General features: G+C 43.9%; 2 protein-coding genes and 1 long non-coding RNA gene across 5 annotated transcripts in view; 1 reads left to right on the forward strand and 2 right to left on the reverse strand.

Moving 5' to 3' along the window:
* The first annotated feature begins 16191 nt into the window (after positions 1-16191).
* On the forward strand, positions 16192-27197 carry LOC114572398 (uncharacterized). Its single transcript, XR_003694763.1, has 4 exons — positions 16192-17098; positions 22047-22177; positions 25005-25351; positions 26859-27197. It is a non-coding gene; the product is annotated as an uncharacterized LOC114572398 (long non-coding RNA).
* zfp36l2 (zinc finger protein 36, C3H type-like 2) lies at positions 18347-21054 on the reverse strand. 2 transcript variants are annotated; one of them, XM_028604008.1, is made up of 2 exons: positions 20730-21054; positions 18347-20489 (listed from the first exon to the last, which is right to left on the reverse strand). In XM_028604008.1, the coding sequence occupies exons 1-2, from the start codon at positions 20817-20819 to the stop codon at positions 19266-19268; spliced, it is 1314 nt and encodes a 437-aa protein (XP_028459809.1). In that variant the 5' UTR covers positions 20820-21054; the 3' UTR covers positions 18347-19265. The 2 variants fall into 2 exon arrangements, with proteins under 2 accessions (XP_028459809.1, XP_028459808.1); XM_028604007.1 differs by having other exon boundaries at positions 18347-20492; positions 20730-21053.
* The window catches only part of thada (THADA armadillo repeat containing), a 117470-nt gene continuing 114648 nt past the window's right edge, over positions 24683-27504 (reverse strand). For both annotated transcript variants that reach the window (XM_028604006.1, XM_028604005.1), the window contains 2 exons: positions 26856-27031; positions 24683-25307 (listed from right to left, as the gene is read on the reverse strand). In XM_028604006.1, the coding sequence (XP_028459807.1) occupies positions 24996-25307; positions 26856-27031 (488 nt within the window). In that variant the 3' untranslated portion in view covers positions 24683-24995. The remainder of the gene's footprint in view (positions 25308-26855; positions 27032-27504) is intronic.

Raw genomic sequence — 27504 nt, forward strand, 5'->3', positions numbered from 1 at the left:
TTGCAGAGTAAAGGCTTATGGCATTAGTGAGTCTATAATTGCAGTACAGCATGTGTGTGTTTAAGTGTGTGAGGCCCAGTTCTACAGTACTGTGCTTGGACAAAGTTGACCGATGATCTTATTTAACCTGATGCAAAGCAGCAACGTGACCACCTGTGTCTCTCATCATGTTGCATACATGCAAGTGAACACACACCGATTAATCCTTACGTAAGAATCTAGGTCAGTGTTGCAAGCATGATTAGAGCGGGGCAGGAGTGAAATCCTGACATGAGGTGGAGCAAAACTTACCCAGCTGCAATAGTGGGTTACAGTTGCCTGTGGTTACAGGTTGTATTCACTTGCCTTTTTGCTCTCCTGAGGGAAATATCTGTCTCTTTAGCTGCTAAATCCTCCACAATGTTCACCAACTAACTAACTTTGTCCATCTGCTGTTTTGGTGTTAGCATTTAGCATAAGCACCCTTTTTCCACACATGCACTGCAAACCTGAAAGCTGTATGTGAGAAGGCAAATGTTTGAAACAGTGTTTGTTTCAAATCAGTTGGCCCAGGACAGTAAATGGACTTTACCCTGCCAGCTCCGTTGTACAAAGTCTGTGTAACGTCCGGCTGAGCTAATCTGTGTCCGGAGAATTCGCAGCGACCGGGTGGGCGTGTTGGTGACGTTTCTTCTGTGTCTACACGAAGATGGCAACGAAAATGTGATGACGAGATTCGGGAACTTCTGGTCGGTAAGGGTCAACGGCAACTGGCGAGATCAGTGACTCGAGTCTGTTCGGTGTGTTCCGTGCCGTCGTCCATCCGAGGGGCCGTCGTCCTTCATTTTGGCCGATTTGACATGTATAATTGTCGGGGCGGGCGCTGCCGGCAGTCGGACTCAAATGACCCATCTGATTGGTAGAGTGATTGGTAAAACAACGAGCTGAAAGGTGCTTATAAAGCTCTGTAGAGCTGAGGTGCACTGCAGTGTGGGTGATCATTCTATGTGGGTTCATCAATACAAGCAACCCATCCCTTTCATTTTACACAAAGTAATTTGATCCATTGGTAATACAAAATATTCATTCGAAAATCCACACTGTATATTTGTGAATTGTATTAGATTATATCGGCTGATATATTTTTTCTCCAATAACCTGAAAATGATCCTATCTGACTTCGTATAACGTTATACAAAGGGACAATACAACAAGTTTGAGAGAGTTCTGGCAACTGTAAAATCACGAAAAGTTACACATTTTGCCAACCGCACCTCATCTGGAAAGACTTTCACAAGGAAGTAAAATAACCCGTCAGTATATTTCAACCTCAGTGCTGGAAACTACTTCTATGAATATGAATTCACACGCCAAGACGTTTGACAGGGATCCGAGAAGGAGCCCAAAAACTGGCTAAAACACTCTGACCAGTAATGAATGACTTCATACACTTCCCCGGGAATGAAAAAAAGAAGACCTCGTTTATCTAACGCTCCTTCTAATAAGCAGCAGCAGCAGAGGCAAAGGACTTAAATTGGAAGTTCTGGCCCGGTCGACGGCACTGGGAAGCAGCAAGAACGTGCCAATTATGTAAACACACGGTGACAGGTTTGCTGCTTTATCGGCAGATGAGATCTCAACCCTCTCATTTCCTCTGGAGAGCACGAGTCCTTGGGGATTTCTGTGTGGATATGAGGCATAGAGGGTATGATCGCCTCCTCAATAATATTATTTCAGTGATGTATGGTTGAAAATGCCTCCAGCTGGAATTGACTGTCCGTTAAACTCCCCCCATACAGCGACTGCCCGATCTTGGCTTAGCAATCGCCACACGCCAGTCTGGCTATCACCAGACCAAGCTCAATCTTTTAAGATTGAACATTGGTCTGGGGAGTCTGCTCTGTATTTTCTACCGCACGAGAGGCAACGGGCATAGTTGAAATGACTCTGTACGCAATTGGATAGTCCTTCAACCAATCAGACCGACGATCCGGGTGACGTAGCAGCGACAGCGGCATCAACGGGTTGCTGCGCGTCGGTGGCCGCCATGTTGAATGTCAACAAGAAGCTGCTTGGTCGCTCCTCTATCGTCATCGTGTTAAACCCGCCAATAGTGCGGCATGTGGATAAGCCAGTTTGTGATTGGTCCCCGCAGATTTGTAATGGAAGCAGGAGAGATAAATGTACAGGTTTCCGGCCTGAGCTGCAGTGCGAAATCAAATCGCCGAGAATTGGCATTTAAAGAATTGAGAGGGTTGTGTTTTTAAATCTTTCCGAAAGCAAAAGAGTAAATAATAGATTACACTGCGACTGTCTGATCTAAAAGATGCAGTCATAAGCATGTCCGGCTCTTTTGTTTTCTAATTAATTGAAGTTTTCACTCCAGCAACAGTCTAACAGTCAATCAGATAAGAACGTGTGACTGGAGGGTGGTTCAGTGGAAGGAAAGGAAAGGCCCTCTTTAATTCAAAAATACTGTAAATCATGATCACATAATGCTGATAAGACCCTTGTGACTTGCTTTCAATAAATGGGGTTATGGAGTTTTCAAAATAGACTCTCTTGGAAATTAATGTTGCATAAGGTCTGGGTAAAGAACTGATTGTATTGTACAATAGTGACACGCAAGCAGGAACAAGAGCGGCAGATTGTGGTCCAGCAGTCTACACTCTTCAGGCCTAATGACTCACCATCTGTCATTATGTTTATTTATTGCCATCAGAACTTATTTTTTTTAGATTACATGCAAGTAAACAGCAGCTAGCGGGAGTGAAACTAGTCTTGTTTTCATTGCAGTTGAGCATTTTAAATCAAGGTAGAATGAGGCATATCTCATATCTCATCATATGTATGTGACGCACAATTTATGAATGAGTGAATATGATTACAAAAAAATCCACTTTCCTGTGTGTTCATGTGTTCAAGTGTCTCAACTTTTTATAGTGGCTATATGTAACTTTTAGTTTGTGTTGATTCTAGTTGCCGCTTTGGACAAAAGCGGTAGAGTTTTTACCACGCTTGCTGTCGTAAAGCTCTTTTCTTTATGGTGCTGTATTGCCCACTGTAGAATTCTGAGTTAGCGTTACCGAGAGGCCATATAGTCGCAATGAATATTTTGCTCAGACAGAAAATCATTCATTTACAATAAGAAAATATGTTACAGATGCATTGTTGCATTTCAAGTGTTGTATACTTAGCCTGGATGTCTTGTGAGCTAAACTGATCACTGTCACTGTCACGAGCCAAAGCATTAAGAGATTGTTGTAGCAACCAACGTAGTAATAACTTAGATTAATATAGCGCATTTCATGAAACCCACGGACGCTTTACACAACTACAGGGGGACAAGGGAAAAGAAAATAGTAGGCCAACACAAACACAGACTAAAAGGAATAAAACGTCCGCGCTAAATGGAAGGTGGACGTAATTTAATGTCGGCTACTGACATCCAACCACATCGTGCATTGTAAAGTTATTTTATGAATGAAATTGACATATTACATACCTGAGGGCCAGTTCTGTTCAGTCTCCATCTGTTGAAAGCCCGACTGCGACTGATTCGGCTTTCGCCCGTTGTCTTTCAATTTAGCCTTTTAGCTTTTAGTTCTTCCTTTAATTTCCTTCAGCCATAACTTAACTCAGATAGCTTCTAAAATACAATTAGAATACAATTAGGCCTATATAAAGGCATCTCCTGCTACCTTTTACCTGGCCGGATACTGACTAACACAGGCTTTTCCGGTGTTACAATGAAATCTGTGACAGAATGTGTGCTCTGTAGCGCTGTCTACCTGCCCTAAATCATTTTGTGACTTTGCGGGAACAATCGGACCTGGGCAAAGGCATTAATAAAAACTACATAAAAATAGCGTTCCTTTCACTGTTAGTCTGGTTTGCTGTTACAGGTCATTTCTGATCATCAGATGAAAAATTACACAGTTTTTAAACACATTTAAAAGTTACATATAGTGACTTTAAATAAGAGATTATTAAGGCTAGTTCCCACGAGCTACAGTAACAACAGAGTGTGTGTGTGTGTGTGTGTGTGTGTGTGTGTGTGTGTGTGTGTGTGTGTGTGTGTGTGTGTGTGTGTGTGTGTGTGTGTGTCCAACCCAAATAAACAGTGAATTTGGGCAGGGATGCTTATGACTCATCTAACTGCTAATTTCTTCATTAATTAGACTTAATTAAGCGACTTTGAGTTTGTGAAAAGCGCTATATAAATTCAATTTATTATTAATGCACCATTTTGAAATCTGACTGTTGCCGGGTAAACTTCATGGGAAACAGTCAACTCTATCTGCCATGTCATTTTAGAGAAGCGGCCGCATGGAGTTTACCAAAAAATAGAAATAAAAATAAAAATAAACTCCTCAATGGCTACACACGAGCACAAGTTTGAGATTGATCATTCAAATAAACATGAATTTGTTTATAAAAATGAAATCTATCTTTATTTACAGTAAACATAGGTGTGTGTATGCATAGCCCCAGATGAAAAACACACACACAGACACAGATGCACATACGGAGTTTGCGAATGAGTGCAGGAAGTGTGTTTTCTCACTCCCCGATGGTGTTTGAGTAAGCAAGCACACACATATACAGGCTTTGCTCAGAGTGTGTGTGTGTGTGTGTGTGTGTGTGTGTGTGTGTGTGTGTTGCTGCAGATAGCTCCCCCTCTCTGGTTTATGAATGAGTGTCCTGAGAGGGCTGGATAAAGGTGGTCTGTGCTGCAGCCCTGCTCCACTGACCCTTAAAGGAGGCATTGATGGGAGGACCGGCCGGCTGCCGCAGCTCCAGGACCTGTGTCCGCCTGCAGCACACCGGCAGAGGACAGATGGAGAGGGTGGGCTCTGGTGGGCACAGGAGGGTGGATGAGATCTAATACAGTAAGACTCCTAACAGTGAATTTGTGAAAATGGCAGAGGCTGCCAATTATCAGTTCCGTCGGCGTACAAACACAGCCGAGACCTCCGGCGTGAGGCCACCGCAGGTTTGCTTTTCCTGCACACGGATGCACAGTTGTTGTAAAGCCTGAATGGGTTTCCAATGGCCAAAACAGATACACTTTTTTTTAACGATATTCAACTGCCATGGATAGATAACCTGCAATGGAGCCCCGGACGAAAAAAAAAGAAATTGTCCACCCTTAATGCAATATGCAATGAACTATATCAAAGTCAAACTACATTTTGACAGGAACCACCTTAGAGGACCTTATCATGTCAGTTGATATTGTGCTTCATTCATTCCTATGAGAGTTGCTCAGTGGCGCATGAAGCCAAAAAAAGTTCAACTATATGCCCCATATGAAAATGACCCAGATGACTGGCACTATTTCCGTAGAGCAGACGCACTAGAGACGTCCGCCCGGCCAAGCCGGCTACTTCCTTGCTTAAATGATGATGATAGCATTTAAAGTGAGAATACAACAACCATACCACAGTAAAACGTCCGTCCACGTGCTCAGTCTGGGCTGCATGAATCTAGACACATCCTTATACACATACCTGCAAACTCAGAAGAGCTGAAAAAGGTGACACATCTCTTCTCTTCTGTTTTTCAGACAACGGCAGCTACAGTCTGGTGTTACAATCCTCTCCAGTGAAATACAGACACATTTTTACACCGTTTAGCTGTCAGCATTTTAACCGTGTTTACTCGAGCTGCTAGCTAACGGTAGGCTAACGTTAGCTGCTGCCAACTGTAGAGTTAACTAGCATCCCGTGCGGCGATGTTTCAGTTGCCTCTGACGTCCGTTTTCGGGGAGCATCAGAGAGAAGCGCAGGCATTTAAGTGGCACCTAAATAAGGCACCGAAATCCACGTTGCTATTCGTTCCAGTAGCTAACGGTCGTTAAGGCACCGGTGCCATATTAGCACCGGTTCTCGGACCACCCCCACCCCCTCACCCCCAAAATACAAATTCTTCGGATCTACACGATTCACGTGGAGGACGATTTTCACAGGTATGAATACAGAGCTGCATGCCTAACACCAGCCTGGCCCGGGACTTTTACCGACACATTTACATTGGGAAACAATACAGGTGGAGGACAAATAAACACAACTGGTTTATGAAAGTTTCCACGGGACCAAGGAAATAAAGAAGCAGTGATGAAACTCTCTTCCCAAAGAAGAAGAGATGTGTGGTTATGTTGAGAAATGAAACGGGGGTAATCGAATGAGCTCAGTGGAAAAAACTGGATTGCATTAGAAAGAGAAATAGAAACATCATTAGTGAGCACACAAACACACATTTCCTCTGGCTGGCCAGCAGATTGTATCAACATACGGCTTTTGTTTGAAAGCCGCAGATATGAAATATGGACGTGAGTAAGAGCACTGCAACTAGACCGAGAAGTACTAACCGACACCCCTCCTCCTTTGTTAGCACACATACACACACACACATATAGAGATACACATGGCCTTACCAGCACCACATCCGGGACTAGGCGACCCTTAGCCCCCCTTAAACTCTCTGCCAGATGCAGGTCAACCCTCAAAGGCACTCTGAACTCTCTACCTCAGCGAACCAGAGACACCTTCTTTTTTATTTTTTTCAGATTTACTAATGAGCATTCAGAATGTATTTATTCTGCCTAATGCTTACCAGGTGATGCATAACATTAACATGCAAGAAGATTATAGATACATATAATAATCACGCAAAGGTTCAGAGGGCCCTGACTCTATATAAATGGTTGACATTGACACTAATAGCTCGTTGCCAGGAAACAAAGGGTCTACAGCCAGCCAGATGTTTAGGCATAATATTTACCATGTTCATCATCCCAGTTTGGCAAGTTAGCAAATGATCACTAAATACAAAATACAGCTGAGTCTAAACAAAAAAAACAATGTTTTAAGTTATTACAGTTTATACTCAGGACACCATCAAATATCTGTACCATATCTGGTACCTCTGGGTACCAATTACAGCTGAAAATGTTTTTTTAAAACAGCTTTTTAATTACAGCTGCCAGTCCATGGAGATGACCACCAAGGTCATTAGGATTCATCCTTTTGGGTCCATTTTATCTGCAACAAATGTAATCCATCCAATAGTTGCTGAGATATTTTAGTCTGGACCAAAGTGGTGGACCAACATTGCCTTTCCTAGAGCCATGCTGCTTGCGTGGCTAAGAAAAAGAAAAAAATACTCAAAAAACGAAAGAATTAGAAGTCCAAAACATTTCCAAGTACAATCCGAGAACAGTATAATGTTCTGTGGTTACACAGAAATAATGCAAACCATAATGTTTCAGACAGGAAATGATTCATCAGGCACTGATTAGCAATGAAATGCTAAATGAGAGCCATACAATGACGCTGGCATACTGTACATAACATGATTCTTATTTGGCAGGTGTGTATCAGAGCCGGTTTAATAAGGAGCACGTGTTACACAACCAGATTAGTTTGAAAATGTGACTGGACTAATTGGAGGGAAAAAAAACTGTTCTGGGGCTAAACCTTGAAAGGACACACTTCCCCTGGCCTCTACTGTAAGCATGGCCATACGGACCGATGATGGCTACGTTATACAGTATGTCTTTATGATGTGGTGTGTAGTGCCGTATGGATATGGTGGTCATAAAGAGTGCAGAGAAGCAGGCCCTCTGTCTAGCTGCATGACAATCTGAGGTTGGACCTGAGCCTGGGTAATCACTGAGCGGCCCGGCTCATTCACAACGCCAGCTATACCAGTCCCACGCAGCCACTCACTCACTCAGCATAGTTAGGCTATTTGTACAGTATAAACATTTTGGATGATTATATGTAATTACCCGGTGTTGCACGGGTACACGAACATTCACATTGACTCATAAACACACAAACACACACACACACACACACACACACACACACACGGACAGACAGACGGACTCTCACAAATCTACACACACTGACCTCAGGGATTCTCTTCCATGCTGAAAAGTGTTTACCGAGTAAAAAGGCAAACGAAAGAAGTCAGGCACATGCTCATTGCCAAGGTGCTCTCCAAATAAACACCCATTAAATATGTTCATGTCAATCTCCCCACTTATTGCCACACTCCATAATTTTACTCCTTTTTCTCTCACTCTCTGCTCTCAAAAGAACCGCAGTGCTGACCGTGCAGCTTCATTCATTGCGATTGAGATTTCACGTGTGGCTCTCTCTGCCTTCAATGCCATTGGCCAGAAACAAAACAGTAGGCCAAACGCACGCATTCACTTCTACAGCGGTGCCCCCTCCACCCCCTCGAGCTCGGCTGCCAATCGCGTGTTTTTAACACCGCGCCTGGTCTAAGTAAAGCTCCTTACTGAACTAGATAGGACATGTTAAATTTTACAGCTGGGTCTCCCAGGCCTGAGACTTTCACGCCTGTCCTCCCTCTCTTCCTCCTCACCTCGTGTGAGTTTTAGACCGGGGTTATGCTGGGCTGCAAAAGCGGAGCAGGTAGAGTGAGTGACACATATAGCACAGAGATATAGGCATCGTTATTTCCAGGTTCCTCTTGGGTACTTGAACTGTTTGCTAATCAGATCTGCTTTTAAAGCTGCTAGCTGACAAGCTACTGTAGACGTTTGCTGGTTACTGGCCAACATTACACTTTTTATAAAGGTGTAATCTCTTTGACTTAATGTGAGAATATGTATGTTTTAAAGAAGAAATGACATACTGTACGCACCCTTGCTCAATTTAGTACGCTCTGGGGTTTGGCTGCTACAGTTGGTCTGGTTTGACCACCAGTGGTGGTGGCTAATGTTAGCTAGTAGTGCTGATTTTAGGACTCTTGTGCTAAACTATGTGTTAGCATTTAAAGTGAGAGTACGCAACTTTTGAAAGACTAAATAACACATCCGTTCTCTTACCGTACGTACACACCGCCGCCGACTTGAGCTTCAAAGTTACAGGAAGTCATTCATTTCCAATGGAAGCCGGCTTCTCTCAGCTGCAAGAAGCGGCAAATCCGTCGGCGTTGGTGTCAATGTCGTTTTGGGGCGTGTTGAGCGACCAGATCGCCAAGCAGAAAGTTGAAGTTTGGTCAACTTTATGGTAATGAGCCAGTGTTTCCTCTAGAAAGTTGCTAATGCTAGCTGCCGACCGTTACCTTGAAACCATCCAGCAAATAGACGGTACCGTAGGGTGATTTAACGTCACCGCACATTTTACACACAGTTTAACAACAAAACTAAACGCTGAGTGAACATTACTAGCTACGTTTTTCATGTTGGTTTTGAGCGGTATGCACCCCCACTAACCTGGAAAACGGTTTTAAAACAGTAACGTTACTACAGCGTGTCGGAGGAATACAGCGTTCTCCTGCAACGGGAGTCAGAGGCAGAGGGACCGTCACCGCAGCGTTAGCTAACATTAGCTTCTTGTCTCATGGGGTCTGATAAACAGTAAATTCATCAAAGTCAGCGCGCCCAACACTATTTTCCAATTAACTAGCTGTCAACCCGCGTGAGTGTGGATTTCATGTCGCGGCTTTCATCGCTGTTTATCACTTATTGAGTGAAGTAGCTAGCTAGTACTCGCCCTGCTGTTAATTTGGTTGCCATGACTTCGCGAGTATGATGTCCTGTCACTGTCCCAGTTGCTCTGCTCACCCTAGGGGAGAGAGAGAGCGAATGACAGTTCGCTTGAGTTCAGCAGAGCAGACGGGTCTACGACTTTATCACTTTTCATACATAGCCGAAGGAACGGTGGTGCGTGGTGTACATAGCGGAAACCCTGTTGTGCGTCTGCCCTATTTCTGATACCGTGGCGCTGGAAATTTTACCGTGGCGCACCGCCACTATGCTATCAACACAGAGGAAAAACTGTGAGCTATGACGCGGTTCAGCGGCAAACGACCAGCAACCAATCGGAATATAGACGTCCTTCGCGCTGGCTGATTCCAGAGAAACACACGACAATAAACTTTCGTTCCTACCAAAACATTAGTTCCGAGGAAATGGAGGAAAAGCTCATCATCGCTGTTGCTGGGTTCCCTATAATTTATGATATGACTTTGTTTGCATATAGGGAACAGAGTGCAGCTGACAACACTGTGAGTGGTGTTAGTAAGCTTGTTGCCCTCGCAGTGCACACACGCAGTATCATTCACACAGGAAGTGCTGTGAGGCTGCCTTTGGGCTGAGAGGAACAGGGTGCAGCTGACAACACTGTGAGGGGTGTTAGTAAAGTAAAGTTCAGATTGAACATGATTGAACATAGAATGCTGTACATACAGTTTACACACACATTACACCATCGCTGGGTTCAGTGCAGCTACAGTCTCACTTGGTCTGCTATGGGCACCTACCCTTTTTTATTAGTTAGTTAGTTAGTTAACAAATTTGGGGTGTCTCTACTCCTTACATTTTAAAAATAGCCTCATTACTCCTATTTCAGTTCGGCTTCTTTTCATTCCGGCTTGTCATCGTTAAAAAAACACACAAAACAAAAAACCTATCCAGATAAATCACGCCATCCGGAGAGAGTGAATTTGATTGTGGTTGGATGAGAAGTATAAACATATACCCTTCCGACACCCTATTGGTTTGTACGCGATCCATCGCACCTGCACAGACCGGGTGCTAACACGGCACTGGTGCCTTAACGACAGTTATCTACCGGACCGAATAGCAACGCAGATTTCGGTGCCTTATTTGGCATAAGGCACCAAAATCTGCGTTGCTTAAATGCGGTGCTACTTAAATGCCTGCGCTTCTCTCTGATGCTCCGAAAATGGACGTTAGAGGAAACTGAAACATTGCAGCACGGGATGCTAGTTAACACTAAACTCGACAGCAGCTAACGTTAGCCTACCGTTAGCTAGCAGTGGGAGTAAACACGGTTAAAATGCTGAGAGCTAAACGGTGTAAAAGTGTGTCTGTATTTCACTGGAGAGGATTCTAACACCAGACTGTAGCTGCCGTTGGCTGAAAAACACAGAAGAGATGTGTTTTCAGCCCTTCTGAGTTTGCAGGTATGATTTTAATATAACATTATTATAGTCATTATGGCCTTTAGAAAAATGTTTTTTTTGTGGAGGTGGGCTAGTGCACTATAGGCCTGTGGGGCAGGCTAAGCTTTTGGCCTTCAATGGCATTTTTTCCCCTTTACATTACTTTTACTTTTATACTTTAAGTAGTTTTGAAACCAGTACTTTTACACTTTTACTTGAGTAAAAAGATTGAGTTGATACTTCAACTTCTAGAGAAGTCTTTTTAAACCCTAGTATCTACACTTCTACTCGAGTAATGAATGTGAATACTTTTGACACCTCTGTTAGTTAGCCCTGTATGGAAGCATTTCTTATGCTTCATAACTCATTTATCCAGTGTTTCCTTTAATTTGTCGCCTTTCCGTAGCATCTTCGATAAAGTAATGGGAGAAAATTGACATATTTATGTTTTAAGTGGATTTGAGAGAACAAGAGATGATAAAGCCATTGTTTATTATGTTATTTTTACCACCTTAATTTGTCAAGGGATAATTAGCCTTTTCATGCATGGATTTGGGAGTTTTTTGTAACAGTGCCTTATCTTGTATTGTAAGTTTATCATGTTCTCTGTAGCAGATTAAAAGGGAAGCCAAGAATATTCTGACCTCTGAAATAAAGCAGCCAGAGATAGAATTAGACCCAGTCCAGGTTAGCATGTGTGTGTACCTCAGTAACCATACCACAGGGAAACTTCCGCCCATGTGCTCAGTCTGGGCTGCATGAATCTGGAAACATCCTTATACAGAGGTGCATGCCTAAAACCAGCCTGGCCCGGGGACTTAATGGTATTTACACCCTCCGTATTGTTTACATTGGGAAAGGAGTAAAGAAAACATGTTTTATGAGAATGTTCCGCCCGCAGAGACGTGATGTCAGCGCCGCAGCCTCGTATACAGGGTGGGGCGATGCAAACAAACACTTCATCTTTCTCTCTCTCTCTCTTCTCTTTCTCACCCATCTTTCTCTCTCGGCCATTTGCAGAGGGGTCAGGGAAGGTAGAGTGAGGTGCCTTTCTGATCGCCGGCTCTCACTGGTTGATTCATAGATGCAGCTCGGAGCCGGGACCTGAACAAGAGCCAGGGGCCAGTGTTAGTAAACTGTGGAGAGACCAAGGGAAGTGCCTCATCTGACACACACACACACACACACACACACACACACACACACACACACACACACACACACACACACACACACAGACACACGCACACACACACACAACACACACACACGTCTCGCAAGATGCTCTGTAAATATTTACAGCTCGGCAGGGAGAGAGGAGTGTGGCGGACCGAAGCAGCGGCAGACGAACGTGACCTGACTCGTCCAAGTCCCTAAACCCCACCCCCCCACCCCCCCACTCCCCCCTCCATCACCTCTGACCATCACCGGACTTCAAATCCACTGGGCAAACAACATTACCTTATTCAGCATCTGTGCACTGTGGCTTACCTTAGCTTAGCTTGTGTTGAGGCTTAGGCAAAGAGACATGGATTTTATTATCGTCGGCAAATGTCGATCACTCCCATCATAGTTACCACTCAGAGGAAAGACAAAATGTACCCTTAACTGTATTATGCTATTGACCAATTTGATTAGATTTTCTATACCAAGATCGCAGATATGTGGTCGTTTACTGAATGGTGAGAACCGTCTGTATGAGGAGACATAACATCAGCAATAGTAAAACATCATTCTTATACATTCTGGAACGGGATTTTTTTTCTTGTGAATTAAACGTAAATCAAGACTCGTACAGTAGCTATTGCAGAACAGCAGCCACTGTGGCCACAAGTGGCACATGCATTATAACAGCACATTCAATTTCCCTTTATTTCCTAAGATTCTCTTTATTCAGTTGTTTAAAACATACATGAATGGATTTTCTGGCCACTAGGGGTAAACGCAAGTTGTAAACGCAACATTGACATATTATAACCAAATAAATGTTATAGTTATGGTGAACGTTCTAGTAAGAAGTTGCTTATACAGCCACAACAAGAGCGACATTAGCTTTCATTTGCAACAAGATATCATGACTTCGCAAAAAACATACACGCCCAAGTGCCGTGTTATCGTGAGAAAGCAACACTTGAGTTTAGGAAAAGAATAACCGGTTGGGTTTAGGAAAAGAAGAACGGGGTTGGGTTTAGGAAATGAAAAAAGCGACGGTTGAGTTTAGGAAACGTGAGACGCGGGACACGATGCCCGGTCTCCTGGGTGAAAGTCCAGTGTTTTACCCATCAACCACCCCGACCAACTTCCCTACGCAGATTTTCGCCCTTTCATACTACTCGCTACGGCGTAAATTCACACACAATCGCAAGGTAATGTAAGTCACTGGAGGCCAAAAGGCGTTGATAAACACGCTAAAAAGCAATTATGCGTCTTGATAACATGCCAAAAATGGCATACGAATTGGCGTGTCATACTCATACATAAGCCACTTCGTGAGATCAGTCTGTCATTTGGAGTTGTGTTTCTGGTCTCCTGATGAATATAAGTCCAAAATTCCCTCTAATATTTGCTCTGTTTTGGTCTCCACCAACACCTGAGGGAACTATCTGTCTCTGTAGCTGCTAAATGCTCCACTGTGTTCACCAGCTAGGCGCTAACTGTGCCTGTCTGCCCTTTGGTGCTGGGTAACTAGCATACAGTGACTTTATGAGAGTTTTGTCACTGGAAAACTTCTATCCGCTGCTGTTGAAAACCAGGTTAATGAGAGTGGTGAGACAGAACCCGTAAAGCGGCAGGCCACAAAGGAAAAACAAATGCGCTAAAAAGACGTTAAACCCCCTCTAGAGATGATGATTCTCGGTGGGTTCATCAATACAAGCAAAAGCTTTCACATTGCATGTAGTCAATTGATCTATTGTCAATATACAAGTCTTAAGACATCGTCATTATTCATCATCAGGTCTCACAGGACTCCTGCCTCTCAAAGCCAAAGACGAAGATATTACCTGCCTCTAATTACCTGTTACAACAGTAATCATATAAGCTTCTAAGTCAACATTAGAATCGTTTTAATTGAATGCTGCCAGAATGTCTAACAGCTGTACATGCTTGTTTGAACCTTGAAGTAGTGTCAGTTGGGTGGCAAAACATACACACACACACACACACACACTCACACACAGTGTTTTATCGTGAAGCCCGAACAGTGTCACATAAAGTTGTGAATCACAGATAAGCTTACAGACGGGACTTTTCAGTGATTTATGACACGAGTGGCTCAGGGCCCTGGAAACAGGAGGGGTCTTTAGTTCCTTGCTAAAAATGATAAATTGTCTACACTTTAATTAATAAGTAGCAATTATACCTAATTAAAAATAGGCAGATTTCCCTTAAATCTCAGTAATCTTCTACATCATTACTCAATCAATACAAACAAAGCCTGGGGCCTTATCTTTAATTGGGTGGTTTGTGACACAAAAATGATTAATAACCGGCGCTCTATTTGGCAAAACGCCACCCATCTGGCACCCATGTAGGCTAAAGCAAAGTCAAAAAAGCATGTGCTATTACTACTTGACCCCGGGTCTGGGCTTAGCGTGCCAAAACAATACCAGGACGAGCCGAGCTTCCCAGTGCAGCAATGGAACACAAATAGTAACTTCTAGAAGCCGCCACTACAGAGGAGAAGGGAAACTGAAGGAGGAGGAAAAACAGCAGGACGAAGAAGAGGTGGAAATGGGTGGTGGCCGGGAAGTGGGACTCTTCCTGCCCTAATCACAAGTCAGAGAGTGTTTCCTCTCATTGTAGGAGCTCGAGATCCATTAACCAGCGAGACCCCTGCGTGCACACACACACACACACAAACACACACACACGGACACACGGACACCACTACATACACATCCTTATATTGATAACGTCTTATAGACATGTCTTTTATCGACATATGAACGTTAAACATTTAATACATTATGTCCGTTTGTTGATTGACGCGCCGCGTGAGTCACAGGTACATGGATCCTACTTGGCAGGGCCTGGTGCATTGTGAAGCACTTTGGCTCTGCTCTGATAAACACTTCATTATGAAACCCTGAGGACACAGTAAATATTTGCCGGGCCCTTATCAGCCTGCCTTATCTTGGCGTGAACTCCAGGCACTCCATGACTCCTGGGCCTTTTATTTTCTTAATGCCTTTGCTACCACTGATAACTTCGCAGAAAGGCCTGCAAAAAAAAGTTCCTCTTTGAAAGGCCCCCCCCTGGAAATCACACAACAACACTAACATGTAGGCCAGAGCTTTTATTTGGTCTAGACGTGACTGAATATGACACACAAGTCAGGGCAGAGGGGATGGCTGTGTTGTTGCCCTGCTTCAGGCAGCACCTCCGTCCCAGCTGTACCAGCTCAAGGGACTGATAGTAGATAGACATTTACAGCTACAGAGTTAATCAGTTATGGGTTAAATGTCTGGTGTTCAGTTCCCAGACTGATACATCCATCTCGGCCTGTCTGACCTCACAATGCACAGAGATATCGCTCTCGATAACAGCTATCTGATGGATTACTGTGAGAGGTTAATTAGTGAAGCAGCATATACGGGATCATTTGGATGGTGTTGAATCTCATTGATTTGTCATGCCGCCGGTGAGCAATTACTCCAGCTGTAAGCCTACAACACAGGCTTTTATTGTTCCCCATACACTCCTTCATCTCAGGCTACGGGCACAAAAAGACATCTGGAAATTAAGATCAGTCAAAACGTATCGGTTAGGTAAGGTTAGGCTTACATACCGTTCATTACCAGTTCCACCTCGTCGTTGGTCCAAGCTAATACATCCCTGGTCTTAATTTTCTCTATTGTTTGTCTTTCCCCAAAGTATTTTCTCTATTTTTGAACTTATACTGTACATCCATGGTTTTCAACCGTTAGACAGTTTTCTTCCTGTTTACACCAAGGGGGTAAGCGTCTGTCAACAACCCGTAGCTTCTATGGCGCCATTTTGATGCTAACAACCACTCACCCGCCGTTAGCATCCCATTGACTGCCATTCATTTTGGCGCCACTTTGACAGCGAATAACTTTACATCTGAAGCGTTTAAAGATTCTATTTGTCCATTGTTTATTTCTAAAGAAACACGACAATGTATAAAAGGCTCCATTACCTTGTACCTCACGTTATGGCTCCGTAGCAGACGCTTTTATAAAAATAGGCTAACGATTGTGTCATAACCACGCGACTTACTGTCGCATAATAGAGGAATTACTGTATAGTACAGGAGAATATTGTACTTTTTACTCCATTACATAAAGTGACAGCAGCAGTCTGACTTTTCAAATTAGGACTTGACGTTAAAAACATACATGATAAACTTACAAATGTTGTTTAAAATGTAACCTTAAGGATTCCAAACGCTTTGCCACGTGTTGTATGCAGATCCACCAAAGAGACATCATATAGTATCCTTCAAATAACCATTTGATGCCCACAGAGGTCAAAATATCTAATAGTTCACGCACAAAAAGTCCAGAAAATACAATACAAGCTTGTGTAAACATAAATTGTTGCTGATGTACTTTTACTTATATAGGCAAGATTTTGAATGCATGACTCATATTTTACATTCTGGTATAGTGTAGGGGCTTTTAATAAATTAAAGGATCAGATTTTGTCTTCCACCACTGGTTAATCTTCATATATACTTCAGGTGGCTGCTCTCTAAGGAACGAGAGATGTTTGGTGAGTGCCAGTGTACGTTATATCAGGGGAAAAAAGAAAAAAGGATCATAACACACAGTGTATTAAAAGATTAAAATCTTATCCTGATGGCAAGGATCCAGACACACTGAGTCCCCGACACATTCGACTGGCTTTCCTGAGGATCTGGGCTCCTAAACATTTTCCATTTTAAAATTCCAGACTTCATTCCCCAGGTGGTGCAGACATATCGCTCATCGGCCTCTGTTTATAACAGAACTTTACAGATTATGTAATATTACATACAGTTTATTCAGGGCTTTTTTTCTTTTTTTGTGGTGTTGCCTTTTCATGTTCATAATGAGCAGAATCTGATTGTTTCTGTACCAGAGCCCACCTACAGATCAGTTTATCAACCCTTTTTGTTTGACAGGAGATGGGATTCAGGGACATGCCTTTCTCTGGAAACTAACAGGTCAGTGCTTTATACTGTATACTAAGGAGAAGCCCCCCGCCTGAGTGTCCCACGGAAAGTGGTAGCACAAGGCATCTGGGGCTCTACTTCATGTCTATCCCCATGTCCCATGGCATCGTTCCATTCAAATGCAAAGAAATCACAGCTCGGCAGTGTGGAGCTTTTTTTTTCCAAGATGATTTTTATTGGGAGAACTACAAAAAAAAAAAATATTGTACAGTACAAAGTTAACAGTCTCACACTCAATTTGTAGTGAACTGACTCCCCCACCCCAAAAAAATTATTACAACTATCGTTGTCTTGTCAGTTTTTTTTTTTTTGTTACATTCAAAAAGCTTTACTTCTGATAAAGTAGTCAAAAGTACATAGTGTGCATCCCCCTGTACCTACTATGTACAAACCAAACAGGTTCATCCACTTCCCTCTCCAGCAAACTCAACTCAGACTAGATTTCAATATATATAAAAAAAAAAAATGAAATGAAAATAAAGAGGAATGGGGATTTAGAAAGATTACGGTTGTTGTTTTTAATCAGAGTGTCTGAGTGGTAACAACCTTTAAAAAAATAAAAATAAAATTTCAGAATCCAACACTACATTCAGTTCAACAATGTGTATAAAAGATGCCATTGAAAAATACTTTATTTGGTTAATTTTAAGGCATGTCAAAAGATTGAACCCCATAGGCACTACACAATAATACTGGGGCACAAGGGATTGCTACATTCTTTAGCACGTGGCTGGAATCACAGTGTGACCTCGTGCAAACAGAGAGAAAACAGAAATACTTTTTTGGTTAATTTATTGACTTGGGTTCTTTGTCACTGAAGTCTGATCTAGATCAACAAAAGAAGTAAGGTTTGGACGGTCTGTACAACCACATTGTTTATACATTCTACAGAAACACCTAAATAGGGATCCTCCTCCAAAAAAAAGAAAAAGAAAAAAAAGCCTTCTACAGCACTGACACAACCTCGGGAGCAAACAGCAATCACGCAAACCTTTTTTTTAATAAACGTAAACAAGGAAACAAAATTAATGAAATAAATATCACATACGTTCTCTTAAATTAAGTTTTTTTTCTTTTTTTTTTAACTCATTTACAATAAAAATAACCAAGTGAAGTTACAAACAAGGAGAAAAAAAAACAATATATATATTACTGTGAAAAGAACATACACTCCACTTTATGCAGATTAATAATGGCGATCATAATTTAAACATAAAAGAATATAGATCTATTGCTTCATCATACTTGATAAATACAGTATGGACACAAATTACCAATGTAGCCTATACTTTTTTCACAAGATAATAAATAAGTTAAATAGTCCATAGCCAGTTATGCACAGCTATGCAAATCACTCAAAAAAAAAAAAAAAAAAAAAAAAAAAAAAAAAAAAGCTAAAAAAATATATATTCAACCATCAGCAGTGATTTCCCCAAACAAACCCAACTCAAGAGCGCTTTTTATCCAAGCAACAAACTAGACTAACCAAACGAACCACTGGGTGGCGCTGGGAGAAGACAAATCTGGAATGGAAGTTGAAGCTTTCAGAAAAAAAAAAGAAAAAGAAAAAACCACACACACTTTGATAAAGAAAAAAAAAAAAGTTACTTTGAGTCAAGGCATATTCTTGGCAGGATGGGAGGAAATCTGAAAACTGCTTAGAGTCTCTTCTTCTTGTCAAGTCATGTTACCCACACATCTAATCCTAGGAAAAGTGTGGCTTGTCTGATAGAGCAAAAGGGAGAGGGGGCTGCCATGGGCCCTCGGGCAAGGCACTGATGGAATGCCTTCTGTTTGCTATCTTAAGTTTTAATACAGCTATATTACATACAAGGAAAAAAAAAAATACTAAATTAATGCCAGGTCAAGGACACTTTTTAAACTGTTTGAAGCTTTATTGATCCCTGTGTGGGTGAAATCTTCTCTTGCCCCCCTCCAGGGAGGTCAGAGCAGGGTCAACACCACTGGAGCTGGTAGGGATTCAATGTCTTACTCGAAGGCACTTCGGCAGGGTGGTTGTTGCTGAAATGGGGTGGGGGGGCTAAACCAGGATCCTCTGCTTGAACGACAGTCTACCTTACTCACTGACACCCCCTGGCCTGGCTCCTTAACCACCCTGCCTTACCAGTCCATAAATCCATATGAAAACAAAACATGATTAGTCATCTGAAATCGACAGCCTGCTGAAGATTGGCAAACGTCTTCCAGCGTCCAGACTCGGGGACTCGGAGCCGCTGAGGCTCCCGGAAGAGCTGAGGGACCCGCTCGCATAGCTCTCGCGGTCAGAGAGAGAGTCCGGCGGGCTGGGAGGTGGCTCGAACACCGGTGACTCGCTGAGGCGGCGCAGCGCCTGCAAGTGGCTCATGTTGTAGGTCGGAGGGGAGGGCGGGCACACGCTGCTCTGCATGTTCCCGTAGTAGGCACCGGTGGAGTGGTTGTTGGTGTAGCCGCTGGGGGTGTGCACAGCCAGGGGAGCAAGTAAGGCTTTTAAGTCCTGTCCGGGGAAACAGAAGGCACTGTTGATGCAGGACATGGAGTTGGGAGAAAGCACATCGTCGTAGAAGCTGGAGGTGGAGGTACAGGACGAAGCGGTGTTGGGTGGTGGTGGGGTCCGGGACATGGGACTGTCGAGCAGGGGAGACTCGAGTCCGTGGTGGCTGGAGAAGCCGGAGAAGCTGAGGCTGTGGTGAAGCTTTGGTCTGTCCCTCTGGGTGTAGCCGAGCTGCTGCTGCTGCTGCATGACATCCCTCTGGCCGTACCCGCACAGCTCGCGAGCCGACCTGGACTCCCCTGCCTGCATGTTAGCGTTGGCGGCCGGAGCAGGCCGGCGCTCGTCGGCGTTGTGGATAAAGTGACACCGGGGACCGTAGGGGCAGAAACCGATGGTGTGGAAGGTGCGGCACGGCTCAGTTTTGTATTTAGGGTGGCGGGACAAGCTCCTCAACTCGTGGTAGCCGTGAGCGAACTGACATTTCTCCCCATACTTGCACGACCCGTTCTCCTCGAAGGGCCGGCACAGCTCGGTCTTGTAGCGGGTGGAGTTAATCTGAGAGCCGGGCTTCTGCTGCAGCACGCCCCGGTCTCCGTTGTCGCTGTAAGCGCGGTCGCGGAACTTGTTCTCCTTGTTCATAAGGGCCGTGGCGCTGCTGCTGCTGTTGCTGCTGCTGCTGCTGCTGCTCGGTGTGTTCTCCTTCAGGCTGCTGTAGGAGCCCATCGAGTATTTGTTGCCGTTGTTCATCGCCTCCACGTTGCTGGTTGAGTTTCTGCGGAAAAATCCCGGTGTGAAGGGGCCACTGGAGCCCGGAGTCGTGACCGGAGCCCCCACCGCTTTCTTGTCCAGCATGCTGTTGATGTGGAGGGCGTTCATGTTCATGCTTTTATCCTGCTGAAGGAAAAGGAAAGAACGATCAATGTCAATGTACTTCAAGCACTAATTATGTGACTATTTTGACCACATGGCATGTTTAAGACTTTGTTTGCCTGCAACGCGACAACTTGTTGCAGCTGAACACATAATGCTAACTCCACTGAAGTTGAAGCACGCTAAACTCGGCCATCGTTACGTCAAAGTGCTTCGCCCCGGTTGCAAACACAACAACTCCACAGATTATCAAACGTTTACCTTGTAAAGCATGTCCATGTCGTAGAACGCAGACAAGACAGTCGCAGACATCTCTTTTCCCCAAGTTTGCTGCCGCACTCCCTCTTTCATGGAGGACCGAGCAGGATCCCAGAACGCGACGTGCGGAAATGTTAGTTTGTGCCACGACTGGTTTTGGTTGTGGAAAAGTTACTTTAAAAGTTTATGTGCAGTTTAAGTCCGTAGAAGAAAGAGAGAGGGAAAAAAAGAAAGAGGGGATAGGTTTGTATTGTTGAGTTGTAGTTTTACGTCCTCCCCTCGAGAAGCGCTGAGCCAGAGTGCTTCACTGTGAGCTCTAGCCTTTTTGCATGGGTATAAATGCGTGGCGGCGGCCGGGGAGGGGCGAACTGAAGTCGGTGCAAAGTTTTGCGAGGAGCCGCCTCCTCCCCTCCTCTCCGAAAAAAACTTCCATTCACCGGTTGACCGCCTATTCTTTAACACCACGCCTTGAAATCCAACCCCAGTACTAACCCCCCTCCTCCTCACACCCCTCTAAAACTTTTTTTTTTCTTTTCTTCTTCTTCTTCTTTTAATCACATAACCAATTTTGTGGAAGTTGGTTTTGCTTTTTTGGTTTACTCTCGCTGAGAAAGAATGCAGAACTATCAAGGGACGTCCATGCATGCAAGCTGTTCTCCAGCAAATTAACCATAGGCCCATTCGCACCTGAGTCCTCTAATGAAGCAGCATGCTGGGGGGAAAGGGGGGGGGGCTGCCTTGCTCAAAACTTCCATGACTGAATTTAAATGAAAGGGAAATGGTTCCTCAGACACCCCTAACTCCCCAAGTCCTTTTTTTTTTTGGGGGGATTTGAACCAACGACCTACCAGGAGACAAGGCCGCCTGCTCTATCTGGACCACCACACTTTGGAAGCTGACATGTAGGGTCTATTTGTAATGGAAGGAAACTCTGCCTCTCCCTCTCTCTCTCCCTCTCCCTGTGGATGGGGTGAGACCACAAGTATGAGCGGAGAGAGAAGAGTCCAGGCAGAGTGCAGTACAATTTTTAGAATCCACTGGTTGCGTAATCGACTTCCACAGTGCAACAGCAGCCCATTCCACTCTACTACACATGGAAAATTGACAAGTCAATGCCTACTGTGGGCCTACTCCCACGGGGTACACATATTGTCTCTCATCACTAAAACTTCAAAATGTTGACTTTGACTTAACGATTAGAAATGACTCCTAAAAGCACAAAATGTTGAGTCATTCTAAGCACACAAATGGATTGACTTTTGTTAAATCATTTTTAAGCCAGTCTTAAATTCCTAAATAACTTGTTTTTCTCAATCTCAGTCCAGACTGCAGGAATGTTGGTTTCATGAGGTCCGGCAGAGCAACACTGCCCCCATGAGAGCAAAAAGGAGAATTGACTGGGGAAGGACTGGGGCGCCACCTGCTGAGCAGAGCTGGAACAAGATTTCAAGGTACAGTCAGGCCCATTTAGCTGTCATTAATAGCCCACTTTTATCATAGACAAACATGGTCTTTTATGTCTCCTCTTTTCAAAGAGAGGATACAGCAGAGCTCCAGACGCAGAGAAGCATCCACGTTTAGCCACCCAGTGGCCACTCTAATCACTCTATTTTGCAATAAGCTGCCCCTGTCTCAGCATGATGTAACCTTCTCAGCATGGTAGAATGTTCACTTGAAAATGTCAAACTACTCTACTTTGCACTTGGAGTTATGTCAAGTTTTTAAAAAAACCACAGTGGAAAGATTGCAGTGTTGGCAGCAGAGGACGGGACTCTATATCAGGACTCTTTATGTCAGGGCTCCATAACACAGAGATTTTGGTCAGGAGGGTGTAAAAAGTAGTGCAACACATATCACCAGAAATTGCCGGTTTCTGCGACACTGGTAACCATTAAGCCTTTTCCACATGGGATCATAATTGGCAAAGTGGTCACAAAAATGATTTTTCTTTCTGTGACATGATTCAATATTCTCATAAGTGCTGAATGGTTTGGTTAAAGAAGCCGGGAGGAAGGTTAAAAAAAAAGAAAGAAAAAAAGAAGGGAAAATAGCAACGGGCGAAAAACAAGTGACATAACTGCATGGAATCTACTACTACCAACCCTAAAATTAGGCTGAGGGCTGCCCCAGGACTATTTGCGCTTTTGCAAGTTGTGATAAATAGCTAAATGTGAAGGACGGACACGACGAGGCTCCTGAGAAATCCCTTGAACATGTCCTCGTCCGCAGAAACCGCTTGTCCCCATCACACGACTGTGTTTTTTTTTATATGGGGGAGCTGTTCCAAAACATTACATCAGTTTTACTGTAACAGGGCTAGCACGGAGGGAGAAGGGTCCAAGCTGTGTGAGAGGCAGGCGCGCGCACACACACACACACACACACACACACACACACACAGAGGACAGTAGTCCATTGTGCCGTCCTCCTAATTACATAACCAGGAAAAGTAGAGGGAAGCATAAAAACACAGTCCGATGGGAAGAATCCTGCAGTAAATTAAATTTCACAGGAAAATAACACCTCGTATAAACATACAGTAGAAGTCGAAGCGTATACTGAAATACATCTTTGGTGACGTGTCAGAGAAAAACACTCAGTCGTAAAGCTCGTCTCGCTGCACAATCGCACCATTGAAGTTCGTGTTAGTGAAGTAAGTTTTAGGCTCTGGGTCGGTTTGTTCCGAACCTTAAATCCCTGCAGGAACGCTGGGAGAAGGCCCAGCGCTCCGTGTACTCAACGCTGACACCGGTCAGGTCTGTCGAGTCACACTTTCCGCGCTGATAGGAGAACAAGTGTTGTTTTGAACGAGCTCGGGCTGAGCTGTTGTTATGGCTTCTGCGCACATATTCACACGGTGTTCATATTATTATTGTTACTGTCTAGGTTTTCTCTCTACTATCTCTTTACTTATATGGTGCTCTTTGGAGGCTTTTATATAGACCTTAGTGGTCCCCTAATACTGTATCTGAAGTCTCTTTTATATAGACCTTAGTGGTCCCCTAATACTGTATCTGAAGTCTCTTTTATATAGGCCTTAGTGCTCCCCTAATACTGTATCTGAAGTCTCTTTTATATAGACCTTAGTGGTCCCCTAATACTGTATGTGAAGTCTCTTTTATATAGACCTTAGTGGTCCCCTAATACTGTATCTGAAGTCTCTTTTATATAGGCCTTAGTGGTCCCCTAATACTGTATCTGAAGTCTCTTTTATATAGACCTTAGTGGTCTTTTATATAGGCCTTAGTGGTCCCCTAATACTGTATCTGAAGTCTCTTTTATATAGGCCTTAGTGGTCCCCTAATACCGTATCTGAAGTCTCTTTTATAAAGGCCTTAGTGGTCCCCTAATACTGTATCTGAAGTCTCTTTTATATAGACCTTAGTGGTCCCCTAATACCGTATCTGAAGTCTCTTTTATATAGGCCTTAGTGGTCCTATCTGAAGTCTCTTTCCCGAAATTCAGCCTTGGTGCAGAATTACAGCCACTAGAGCCAGTCCCACAATGAGCTTTCCTTAGGATGTGCCATTTATGTGTCTGTAGCTTTAAATGCTATTGAGGAGGGGGGGGGGGTCAAGGTGGAGGGTCAGCTGCCACTTTGCTCTTTTGAAAGCCATGATGTCTCTCTCTCATGGGTGGGCTAAATTCTCTGGGTGGGCAAAGCAGAGAAAGGGGAGGTAACCTTGCTCCTTATGACCTCATAAGGAGAAGATTCCAGATTGGTCCATCTGAGCTTTCATTTTCTCAAAGGCAGAGCAGGATACCCAGGGCTCGGTTTACACCTATCACCATTTCTAGCCACTGGGGGACCATAGGCAGGCTATATTAATGTTAAAAAAAAACAACCTAATAAAGTGAAATTTTAATGCCATGCCTCCTTTAACATTAAAGGAGTTAGACAGTCAACGTCTTTCCTTTTAGGAATAATAGGTCATTGGACAAAAAAAATGCAATGATTTCAGACAAAATTCTTTTTATTAAAAAGACACCAAGGAACAGTAATCATAAAAATTAAAAACACATCTGGTAATCAATGAGGGCAACATTTGAAAGACAAAATAAGAGACAAGTACAGAGTAAAAAAACAAACAACCCAATGTTTTCTTCATTCCCTTGATGTGATAATAAAAGGTCTGTGGTCTCATGCGTTGGTTCATTGAAGCATCTACCTGATAACTTCTCCTTTATTTCAACATTACAAAACCTGACTTTTAACAAATGTTTTCCTAATAAAAAGTGGGCTATTATAGGCAAACACTGCTAACTTCTCTACCTCAGCCTCTCCAGCACATCTAGAGCCAGAGTGGCCCTCTGGTGCCGCAGCAGCAGGCGGGTGTGCTCCGCGGTGAAGGAGAACTGGGGCAGGCCAGGGAGGGAGTCCAGGGCCTGCTGCGAGCCCAGGGCCCCGGCTCGGGCCCGAGTCGACAGCGTATGGATTTGGTGGACTGCGATTCCTGGGGCCTGGGTCTGCTTAAAGGTCACGGCAAGGGAGCCGATGTGTCTGTGGAGCAGCTTCGCCCACTGGACCGGCTCAGCCCACAGGTTCAGATCCCCCTTCTCGAACAGGAAGTCCTCTTCGTTCTGGTCGATGGGCAAAATGGGAGTCTGGTTACTGGCATGTTGATGTAAGTTAGTGTTATTTGTGGATTTGTTTTGGGCCACTTAGGAGAAAACACAACAGTTATAAAGTTGGGTTACACTTTCCTTGAAGGTGTCAACATAAGAGTGACATGACACTGTCATGAACATGACAGTGTCATGTCACTCTTATGTTGACACCTTCAAGGAAAGTGTTACCTGAAGTTGATATGATGAACCGTTACAGTTACACATCTAACAGATACAGAGCCGCACTGGCCCTGTTTAGACCTAGCATTAGCATGCGTCTTGGGTGATCTGATCACAAGTGGATGGATCCAAGTATGTCAGTTCACAACCTGGCATTAGAACGCTTCCCGGCATGCTCGGATATCACTTCCCCGCTCTATATGCAGATAAACACGTAGTAAACACATGGCTAATACAGCAGGCGTTGAGATGTACGATTACAAGAATGTCCGTACTAATTAGGGCTGTGCTCGATTGAAGAAATTCTTAGTCGACTAACACTCATTCAATTGTATCGACTAATTGATTACCGTAGTTGATTTAAGCGACAGATCTGTAAATCGGAGTTTCTCCGCAAAGAGTCCTGCAAAAGCACCACTTTAATTCTTGTGTTTACCAGAGATGTGCTCGTACATTTCTTGGAAATTAGTCATTCAGCATGAAAAAAAGCATAAAACATGACTAATGGACTAAAGAAATCTAAGTTGACTAAGAACAAAACGACCGATTAGTCGACTAATCGACTAAGAGGGAGCAGCCCTAGTAGTAATATCCTACATATATGTGAATTTGGGTAACTTTTATGAACCAATGAAATATGTGGTTATTTGTCTACCTCCATGGCACCGACACAGCCGTAAAGTTGCCGTTAAGTTGCTGTCACTAGGAGACAATACAATACAGAAATACGCATCATCATTTGACCCACAGTGCAAAAATAATGACTAGTGCAGCTTCAAGAATACAGACTCTTGGCCTTTACAGCCACAAGACGCCGTGAGTTACTTTGCTCAAAGTTATGTCTTACAATGCCTCTCAGCTGTTTCCCAGGGCATCTTCAAAGTCTTTCATAGAAAGAACCAACCAACCAAGTGAACAGGAACCAAAACTAAACAGGCAGCTAAACAAAGTGTGGCTGGAGAGCAGAAACCTTGGGGACTCAAAGCACTCTTCAGCTATTTTGACTACTACTGTGAGCAGAATAAAACAAGGGCAAGGGAAATACAAAAAAAAAAAAATATATATATATATAGTGCCATCTGTCCCTGGGATTCCACGCTTTACACGCGTGTTAAACCAACCCAAATCACTTAAGTGCCTTAAGTAGTGCTTCTACAGTCTATTCTTTGATATTTGTCCCACATTTGGAAGTAAACGAACAATCTCTGTTGTAGTGAAAGAAAACGAAACCGCGATAGTCATCGTGGTCATCTGTCGTCAGTTTCACTTCACGGAAATCATCAACGTGTAGTCTACAGTCAGATAGCTCTTTTTTCTGTAGTTATGTGTGTGCTTCCTCACCAGACTGGAAGCCTCGTCTGGAACCGCGTCATCGTAGGCTTCTTCATCTCCCAGCAGCCACTCGGTCAGAGCGAGGACACCCGTCGGTACCTGCCCCCACAGCTCAAAGAGCCGACACAGGAGCTCCACGCCCGAGTCCAGGGCCACCGGAGGACACACGGACACACCGGAGACATCTGAGGACAGGAGAGGCCACGCGGTTAAACACAGTCTGCGAACCGGGTTGAAGACATTCAAGACCCACAGAAATAGTTTACAGTCACACAGCAAAGAGCTCGGTGGTGTTTTTTGCCCCCAACTGCTCTTTCCAGGCAGCGCTGTGACTGCTGCCTTCAAGGCACCTAACCCTAACCCTAACCTTGACCCTAATCCTAACCAGTGCCTCCCAACAGTGCCTTCCAGGACCGTTGGGGGCAAAAAAACACTGATAAACCAACAAAGACGCACCTGGAAAATGAAAGGAACAATAAAACAAGCATGTTCAAAGATCTTAAATGGTCTTCGTCCAAATCCCAAAACAGCTTTGGGTGCTTGTGTCGTGACCGCGTCAGATTTTCCCGCCCTTAACCAACTGACTCGACGGCTGTTGCCGATGCCGTGTCATTACTGTGTCAGCTGAGCAGTGGTTCAACTTCACCTTTAGTCTTAA

This window comes from Perca flavescens, chromosome 17, assembly GCF_004354835.1.
Source record: "Perca flavescens isolate YP-PL-M2 chromosome 17, PFLA_1.0, whole genome shotgun sequence".
Classification (NCBI taxonomy): Eukaryota; Metazoa; Chordata; class Actinopteri; order Perciformes; family Percidae; genus Perca; species Perca flavescens.

What these genes read in the sequence shown, in the direction of transcription:
- zfp36l2 (XM_028604007.1), bottom strand. Translation starts at nt 20,819, where the DNA reads ATGAAAGAGGGAGTGCGGCAGCAAACTTGGGGAAAAGAGATGTCTGCG. An exon ending in ACATGGACATGCTTTACAAG is followed by an intron (nt 20,493 to 20,729) that starts GTAAACGTTTGA and finishes CTTTTCCTTCAG; the next exon opens with CAGGATAAAAGCATGAACAT.